At 48.4% G+C, this 9,409-nt stretch overlaps 1 protein-coding gene across 1 annotated transcript in view; it reads left to right on the plus strand.

The window, feature by feature from the left end:
- TAOK1 (TAO kinase 1) overlaps positions 1-9,409 on the plus strand; it is a 59,898-nt gene that overhangs the window by 35,260 nt on the left and 15,229 nt on the right. The window contains exons 5-12 of the mRNA XM_080983328.1: positions 732-777; positions 1,458-1,554; positions 2,951-3,064; positions 4,042-4,133; positions 5,399-5,492; positions 5,861-5,942; positions 7,668-7,835; positions 9,271-9,406. Coding sequence (XP_080839454.1) covers positions 732-777; positions 1,458-1,554; positions 2,951-3,064; positions 4,042-4,133; positions 5,399-5,492; positions 5,861-5,942; positions 7,668-7,835; positions 9,271-9,406 — 829 coding nt within the window. The remainder of the gene's footprint in view (positions 1-731; positions 778-1,457; positions 1,555-2,950; positions 3,065-4,041; positions 4,134-5,398; positions 5,493-5,860; positions 5,943-7,667; positions 7,836-9,270; positions 9,407-9,409) is intronic.

A 9,409-nucleotide genomic window follows, 5' to 3' on the forward strand; every position in this document is an offset into this window, starting at 1 on the left:
CTGCACAGTCTTGAAACTGGGCCGTCATTGTGGTGGCACCTGCCCTTTCGAACGCTCTTCTGATGCGGATCCCACAGGCACCTTCTCTGCAAAAGACACCTCCCCTTTTGACAAGCTTCTGAAATATTTATCCCATTGGTGTCTGTCTTGGGGATGGAGTGGATTTTATCTAAATCTGGATTTAAAAAAAAAAAAAATCATATATGCAGTTGGTTTTCTATTCATGTAACTGTCCATATAAATCCTGGAAATGAGTTCAGGATGCCTCGTAGGAGGCACTTGTGAAGCACAAATGAAATAAATAGCAATCAACATGAGGAGAGAGAGGGGTCATGTTCCTGATGATCAGGATAAACGTGCCTTTCGTGAGATACTTTAAAACTTTGGCAATGCTGTTCCTCAGTCAAATGAACAGGTGGGCAAGGGCTCCTCCCAATCATCAGAGGTCGACAGTCAGGGCCCTGCTGACACATTTCTTTGGGACACCTTGAGGGAAACTTTCTGGCGGAGACAGGCTACCTCTGTATGGCTACCCAGTACAGAAGCCGTGGGGAAATACTGGAGAGGGTTGGTCCAAATGAAGCTTATGGACTGCCTGCTGAGGAATGTGGGGGTGGTGGGGTTCTGTCTGAGGAGCAGGTTGTCATGAGACCCTGTTTTAGGGTGTTGGGGTGCCACCCTTGCCATCTGAAGCGCTTGCTAACACTTTCCCCCCCTTCTGTCCTATACAGCTTGTTATGGAATACTGTTTAGGATCAGCATCAGATTTATTAGAAGGTATGTTCCTCTCCGTCCCTTTGATTGCCAGGTGATCCCATGCTGTGTGAAAGGGAGGAAATGCCCCATAGGTATATTTTGTGGAGCCAATTTTTCAAAACTTGATGGTCTTTTTCTGCTGTTTCCCTTTCACCAGTCCCTTCCCCAATCAGGCAACTTCCCCCTATTTGATTATGTAGAGTCTTTGGCCCTGATTGGGTGGCCCCTGCCTGCTGCTGCTCAGCAAAGGGATGTAAACCCACAAAACAATTTTGTAAGGGGGCAAGGCCCACCACACTAACCTAATTGTCTACCTTCTTAAAATGCTGGATGCTTCCTTGTAGTAGCCTGGTGAAGCAAGGTGAGCTTTCATTGTGCTGCTATGTGAGAACCCCTGATAGTGGCTGGGGAGAGGTTAACCTTTTACAACCTTTTTGCTCATTTGTTCGTTTGTGGAGGCTTGTGATGTGTTTGACAGATTGGATGCTGATTGTCAAACTGATATTTGGGGAAACGCAGGCAATAAAGTAACTTGTGCCGGCTCTTGAGTTCATCTCAGGGCACACTGCAGACTGTCTGGTTCCCAAATCCACCTGGCCCTCTCTGTGTTGTCGCCTACCTTACGGGCCTGGTCAAGTCAACAGCATGCATATTCAGCCTGTCCCTTCCTGTTTTGCTAACTGAGTTTCTCTTTCCTCAAGTCCATAAAAAGCCATTGCAAGAGCTGGAAATTGCTGCAATTACCCACGGTGCTCTCCAAGGTTTAGCATACTTGCATTCTCACAACATGATCCATAGGTAAGTCCTTCCTCATGACATCGCCAGTGGTGTCCGCTTGAATTTAACCTGCGTTTATGGTTTCTCTGGGCAAAAAGCTCGTGGTTTTCTAAATGGGGTGGCTTTCCCTCTTTTTTCGTCAAGTGTACAGAGAACCTGCAGTGATAACTTGACTTAATAGGGCAGACACATACATGGGATAGGGGTGCGTTTGTGTACAGGTCACTGTGTGTTATGCGTTAAAATTCCCCAGTGCAGATCTAGAGTCTTTAGAGACCCCAACTACCGCTGCCTTTGTCAAACAATTACGCAAATAAGGTGATAAAAACCCAACTCAACTTTCTTCAGTACATCAAGCAAATATGAGGAACTGCAGTTTTGCTGCTAATAATAATAATAATAATAATAATAATAATAATAATTTCTTTATTTGTACTCCACCCATCTGACTGGGTTACCCCAGCCCCAGTGTGGCTTCCAGCATATATAAAAACATAGTAAAACCTTAAACCTTTAAAAGCTTCCCTATTCAGGGCTGCCTTCAGATGTTTCCTAAACGTTATATAATTACTCATCTCCTTGACACCTGATGAGAGGGCATTCCACAGGGTGGGTGCCACTACCAAGAAGGCCCTCTGCCTGGTTCCCTGTAGCTTCACTTCTTGCAGTGTGGGAACTGCCAGAAGGCTCTTGGAGCTGGATCTGTGTCTGGGCTGATCAATGTAAACAAGGGGTTGATTTATCAGAAAATAAACACAACACACACTAAGTTGTATCCAGTGTTAGTCGTACTCATTAGAATAGACCATTGAAACGAATAGGTGTGACTCGCCCAGGGCTTGTAATTTCAGGTTGGTCTGCTTGAGTATAATTTACTTAGGTATGACCCTCTAAGCTTTACTGGCAGCCTGAATTTGCAGTGACTTTGAAGGACATGAGAAGAGCCTATGTCCTGGGCCAGGCGATTGGCAACCTGTCTAGTTCAACACCCTCACAGTGGCCAACCAGATGCTCCAACAGGAAGCCTGCCACCCCATGGTTTTCTTTGAGGCTCCACAGCAGGGTGGACACAGGATGGATTCATTGGTCCTGTTATTAGGGGCAGGATTGCAGTTAAGGCGCTCACACCCCCTTGCCACTGTGTTGGTTCATCTTCCCTAGATGTTTTGGGGTGATGCTAGTGCTTCCTTCCTTACTTTGCTACAGCTGTGTTTGTATGTAATCTCTTCATGGCAGGGGTGGCCAACATGGTGCCCTCCAAATGCTTTGCACTGTAACTCACGAGTCCCAGCAGGTGTGAGATGTTGGGCGTTGTAGTCCTACAAGATCCATGAAGGGTGGCGGGGCCGCAGCTTGGCTGTTCCTGTGTTGGGGCCAGTAAACAAGTGTGCCATATTGACTTCTATTTGTTCCCCAGAGATATCAAGGCAGGAAACATCCTACTGACGGAACCAGGCCAGGTGAAACTTGCTGACTTCGGATCTGCTTCCATAGCATCTCCTGCCAACTCGTTTGTGGGGACACCATATTGGTAAGGAAGGCTTCAGCATTGGTATTGCTGTGGGAGTTAACATTTTGCAGTTAATGGTCTTACATGCACGGCAGGCAGATTTCTGGATGGCCCTTAAAGTGGGCTGGAAAGGAGATCACTTCGGTGCCAGGTCTATCATTCCAGGGTGTAAATATTGGGGTCTGGCAATGAGTTGTTTCCCACTTGCCAGCACATCGTCCCCCTTTAGTACTTCCTGAAATAGCTTATGAAGACTGGATAGGAACATAGGAAGTAGCCTTATACTAAGACCTAATATATACTTAGTGAGACCTAACTCAGCATTGTCCCCCACTGATTGGCAGCAGCTCTCCAGAGTTTCAGGCAGGGGGTCTCTTTCTTACCTGGAGATGCTGGGAATTGAACTTGGGACTTTCTGCATGCAGAGCAGATGCTCTTCCACTGAGCCACAGCCCTTCCCCTTAAGGTAGAGGTAGGCGTGAGCACCTGGGAAAAGGGCCTCTGCCCCACCTGCCTGGCTTCTTACAGCCAGTCAGCTCCACCTGCCATTGGCTCTGGCTCTGGTTCCACCTGCTGTCAGTCATCCTGCCTTCCACCCTACCAGTCCCAAGGGACACCCAGTTGCCATTGCATCTTTCTCTGGCCCCTCCTGATTTCTCCTTTCCCTTCTCCTGGTGAAGATTAAGTGACTCAAGAAAATGATGTGGAGGGAGAGGACAATAAGAGAACGTCAACATGCAAGGCATATATTCTCTCTCTCCCTGCTCTGCCTTTTCAGGAGCCCTCAGCCCTGCTGGTGTTTCCTCAAGCAACTACGTAGCATCCTTGGGACCCCAGGCCTTCAGATATACTCATATCCCATATTGTTTCCTCTACACCTCAGGCTAGTTAGTGTTGGTTAGTAGTCAGTGTTAGTCTTCATCCTAAAGGGCAAGACAGAAGTGGTCAAGGATTTTGGTGAGTGGATCTGCTAAGCACCTTAATTTTTCTCTCTTCAGGATGGCCCCGGAAGTGATTTTAGCCATGGATGAAGGGCAATATGATGGTAAAGTCGACGTGTGGTCACTTGGGATAACGTGTATTGAATTAGGTAGGCCATGTCCGCCTGTTCGAGCTCTGACTTCTCCCAGTCAAAGGTTGTACATTTCCTGCTGCTGCTGCTGCTACTACTACTACTAATAATAATAATAATATACTGCTCGCTTGCCAAAATGGCTTCTAAGTGGTTTTACAAGTGTAAAACCGTTTACAAAAATATATCCCCACAGAAATAAAATACACAACAAAACAATTTCATCAAAACATTAAAAAGCACCCATAATTAAACTGTCCAATAAAACAAACCCACTAAAGCAGCATACTAATTAAAGCAGTTTAAAACAGCAGTTAAAATGATTAGATGAGGAGTTTCAGGTCAGGAAATCAAGAGGATTGCAGTCTAAACAGGTATGTCTTCAAGAGCCAGCAGAAGGCCAGTAGTGATGAGGCCTCTTGTATTTCAGCAACACTGGTGCTAAATTATGTGTTGCCCCATCTAAAAAGATTATTTTGGAACTGAGAAAGATAGAAGAAGAAGCAACCAAAGTTGATCAAGGGCCGGAGCATTTTCCCCCTTTGGAGAAAAATAATAGAGCACTTGGGTCTTTTAAAAAGAAAAGATAATTTAGGATCCAGGGGAGAGGTTCATGAATTGTGGTGGTGGAGGAGAACAGAAAGAGACTTTCCTTATTCATATTACAGTGGACCCTCCGGATATGAATTAAATTTGTTCCGGGGGGTCTGTCTGCAACCCGAAAAGTCCAGAGGCAGGGGCACTGCTTCTGCGCATGTGCGCAGTATGATTTGAGTGCTTCTGCTCATGCGTGTGCAGCAAAAGACAGAAGTATACACTGCCGGGTTTGTCGCATTCGTAACCCGAAAGTTACGTATCCAGAGCGGTACGTAACTAGAGGGTCCACTGCATTAGAATTTGGGGTTAGAGTTCCACACAGCTTCTAGTTAAACTGTGGAACTTTCTGACATAAGAGACAGCGATTTCTTAGGTGGCTTTAAAAAAGGGATTTGGTAGAAAGCAGATATGTCAGTCGTAGGGCTGTGCAAAACATGCATCAATTTGGAGAAGCCCCCCCCCCTCGACCCCGAACTGACCCCTTTGGCATTTGGGTGGCTCATTTGGCCATTGAAAGTGCAACAGTCATGGTATTTCCCCCTCTGCTACAGTGAGGGGCGGGAGGGTTTGGCAGGTGCAAGTGACCTCGTTCCATCTGGTTCTGTCGAGGATCAGGCACAGGCCGGCTGGGGCGCCACCAGTTGCTTCCCCCTCCATTAAGCAAACACTTTTTTCTTTCTGTGCAGCGGAAAGGAAGCCTCCCTTGTTTAATATGAACGCAATGAGTGCCTTATATCACATAGCGCAGAATGAATCCCCTACACTCCAGTCCAATGAATGGTGAGTGAATGGCCGAAGGAGGAGAGGTTGCAACACGTTTTGGGGTCAGTTGTCTGGGTTTCGGGATCAACGTACCTAAATGGGTTTATAAGTGAGCACTTTGGTGATTTATTTATTTGAGCAAATATGAAATTTGTTAGATCCATCACAGCAATGCTTGCATGAGAGCAGCATTTGCCATGTCAAATTGTAATGGTGGGCGGTTGCCTCTCCTATGTGTCCAATTTCCACAGTGGCTTCTGGTTTCTTGGTTGCTGTGTTTCCTCTGATGATCCTGCGTAAGTGATGTGTTGACATGGGCGAAAAAGGCTGCTGCGCCCTTGACTAAACAATAGTTTAAAACTTCTGTTTTCCCTTACCCTTTATAGGTCTGATTATTTTCGAAACTTTGTAGATTCTTGCCTCCAGAAAATCCCCCAAGACAGGCCTACATCGGAGGAGCTCCTGAAGGTTAGCTTGACTTCCTTTATTCTTCATCTGTCAGCAACCCCCCTTCCCCCCAATATTAGAATCGCACATGTCGATTACCCTTTCAGTCTTGTCTTTCCATGTTTTTCACGTACCATTTTCTCCCGAAGCCTAGCAGAACCTGGCTATTTTGTGACCTGATGGTCAGCACTCTGAGCCTTGTAAGTTAACCTTTCAACATCCCTCCATCCCTCCTCTTAGCAAACTTGTCAGGCCTCTCATTCTTGGGGCTTCCCATCTTCATATGTTGATACCAGTACACGGCCTCCTTACACCTTTGAGTTGCATGAAAACCTATTTGTGCTGGTCCCAGGGGGAGGTTAACGTGGGGTGAGGTCCAGGACCTGAGTCGAGGGTCAGCAGACAGTCCTCCACGGGCGAAGCGGGGTCCAGGGCGAGGAGCAGGGCAAGGACAGGAACTCTTGAGGAACAGGACTGGGTGCTGGCCGAAACAGCTCTTCAACGACGTTGCTCCCGCAACCTGGGACCGGGCTGACTCGCCTTTATCTTCTCGCATGAGGCCAGGGGCGGCCCCGGCCCCCAGGAGACCCGCCTCTCCTGGCCTTAAGGCGAGCACTCCTCCTGGGAGAAACCAGTTCCCTCTGCCTCTCTGCCCTGAGCCTCTGCAGCTCAGGAGAGGCTGGAGGGTTAATGGACCCAGGAGAAGACTCACCTTCCCCTGACAGGGCTGGGAGAGGCGCACCTGTAGGCACTGTGTCTTCAATCACCTCCGGAGCCAGAGAGGATTCACCTGGTGCCTGTTCCTGAGGATCTGGCACAGGTGCAGGTGCTTCAGATCCAAGGCCCTGCCCAGCTCAGCCGGCCCTGGAGGCGGGGACTCCTGTGCAGGCTGGGATTCCTCCGGTTCAGCCTCTGAATCGGATTCCCAGGCCATCACACTATTACGTGTTAGTTAACAAACAATCTACCATTTCCCTCTTCATCTATTTACGTCACGTGTGTGTTTCTTTTATATGTAGTCCTCCCACCACCACACATGCGTGCAAGCAGGCTTCCCATCTTACTTCTCCCATGTTTTTCCTTCCCCTGACACAGATTGTGTACAAGTCGCCTGCTGCTTTGAAAAGGCCATTCTGTTTCTCCTTCCCATCTTCCCTGTAGATCTAATTTCATTTGCTCTGCTGACAGACAGCAGCAAGTACCAGCAAACCGGGGCAGGGGGTGTTGTTGTTCACTATTGATGGAAGTTCTTCTTCACTGCAAAGATGCTTTCTCTATTTACATTTATTTTGAAGCTGCTCCAACTGGCAGTGGCTTACCTGGATCGTGGTCTCTGCCATCAGCTGCTCCCTGAGGTTCTTTTTTCTTTATGGACTGACCCAGTGCAATATTGCGCTTCCAGACATCCTAAGTCGTAGAATCATGGCTAGAGTTTCTGATGGTGGTGAGCTTTTATCTAAACAGGGAGTAAACATACTGGAGCTCATGTGTTGGGTCTCTCTGCCTGGGACCCTCCAGTTGAGCAGTTCTGCATGCAGCTTCCCACAGGCCTTTGCCAGGCCAAGGGATTCCCTGGGCTTCAGACTGATGGAAGCCTTGCCAGACCATCTCTGCAGTTGGCACCTACATCTTTTCCCAGTCCAGGAGAACACTTTGCCTGTAGCCATGGCATGCTGTGGTTTGTGGGCAGAGCCTGAGGTCATATGGCACTGACACTCCCCTGCCCGCTTGTGTCTTCTGCTGCAGCACGTGTTTGTCCTCCGGGAGCGCCCTGAGACAGTGTTAATAGACCTGATCCAGAGAACAAAGGATGCAGTCAGAGAACTGGACAATCTTCAGTATCGCAAGATGAAGAAACTCCTCTTCCAAGAGGCGCACAACGGTCCCGCGGTGGAAACCCAGGAGGAAGAGGAGGTAGAAGCAGAGGCTGGGCTTGGGGGGTGGGGAGGAATTCTTCACCAGCCTTTTACTCATCGCTGCGTGGTGCTTGCTTCTGGCATCGCCGCCGCGGTCCTCTTTCCCAGCAGCCCATTCATATCTCCATCTGAGCTTAACCTGCGTCTTGGGATATGTCCACCATAAACTGCCCTCTGCACTTTCGGCGAGTGGCTTGCCCTGCCCCCCTGAAAACAGGGTTGTGAATTTCAACTGCTGCCAAGCCATGGCCTTCCCTCCCATCATGCAACAAGGCTTTCCTCCTCCAGCAGTTTGGCGAGCACAGCCTTCGCCCAGCTTGGAGCTCCCTGGGTGTTTTCAGCCACAGCTTCCATCAGCCCCAGGCAGCACAGTGCTGGAGCCCAAGGGACTTGTAATCCCAGACACTTGGAGGGCACCAAGTGGAATTGATTGATTGGTTTGACGTGACCCCCGCTAATTGATTTGCGATCCTCAATTAGCTCTTTATGGCCGCCCGGCACGCCTCCGCTCTGAGCTCTCAGTCACGCCTCAGCAGAGTTGAACACAGCGGTGAAAACTGTCACGTAGCTTCACTTAGCTTCAGACAAACACACACAGAGTCCAGGTTTGTCCATTTCAGTCCTTTATTCCGACATTCCCCAGAAAACTCCTGGGCTCACCGCAGCCATGACAAACTGCGACCTTCCTCCCTCAAAGACCAGAGAGGAACAGAACGTAACTCCTCCCAGCTCCTCCCAGCTTCGAAAGCTGACGTCAGAATGTTGAGGCATCATGGGAACAACTTAACCTGTTAAGTTCCAAACCCAACAAGGTTGGGTGAAGATTGCCTGAAATAGCCGCAATTAGATGCGGCTTGTTTGCAAGAGTCGTGTTTTAAAATTGTAGCAGAACATTCCTTTCTGGTAACTTTTGGAAAGAGAGCATTGCTGAATCCAAGCCTGTTGGATTCTCATCTGTGGCAAAAAGCAGTGTGTGTGTGTGTGTGTGTGTGTGTGTGTTTGCAACTGTGAGTTCTGCTCTTGGTACAATTCTCAGTATTATACAACTTGTCCACATGATTTCTTTCTTTGGTATTTAACAAGGTCTGAATTATCCTTTAGATTTCTTTTCCTATAAGATCGAGATCAAGAACTGAGCATTCTGTATGAGGACAGCCAAGCAAAGAAATTTGAACCCATGTCTTAACCCTGATGCTCTTGTCCACAAACACCTGCCTAGTTTGTGAAACTGGCTAATGTCCGGCAGACCCAAATGACATCCCTCCCCCCCCCCCCCAAGGCTCAAGGTCTTTCCTTGGCTACCTGTAAAGCTGAACATTCAGCAGGGAAGAGATCTAAGTGCTGCCGCCTCGCTGGCAACGATTCTCATGTTACAGCTGCAGTGGGTTGCCCTGCTAACAACCCTCTGTGATGTTCTCCCCTCTCCCTTTCAGGAGCAAGACCACGGCATGGGCCGGACGGGAACAGTGAACAGTGTCGGGAGCAACCAGTCCATCCCCAGCATGTCCATTAGTGCCAGTAGCCAAAGCAGTAGTGTTAATAGTCTTCCAGATGCCTCGGACGACAGGAGCG

Source organism: Podarcis pityusensis (assembly GCF_964106645.2).
Source record: "Podarcis pityusensis genome assembly, chromosome: 15".
Lineage (NCBI taxonomy): Eukaryota > Metazoa > Chordata > Lepidosauria > Squamata > Lacertidae > Podarcis > Podarcis pityusensis.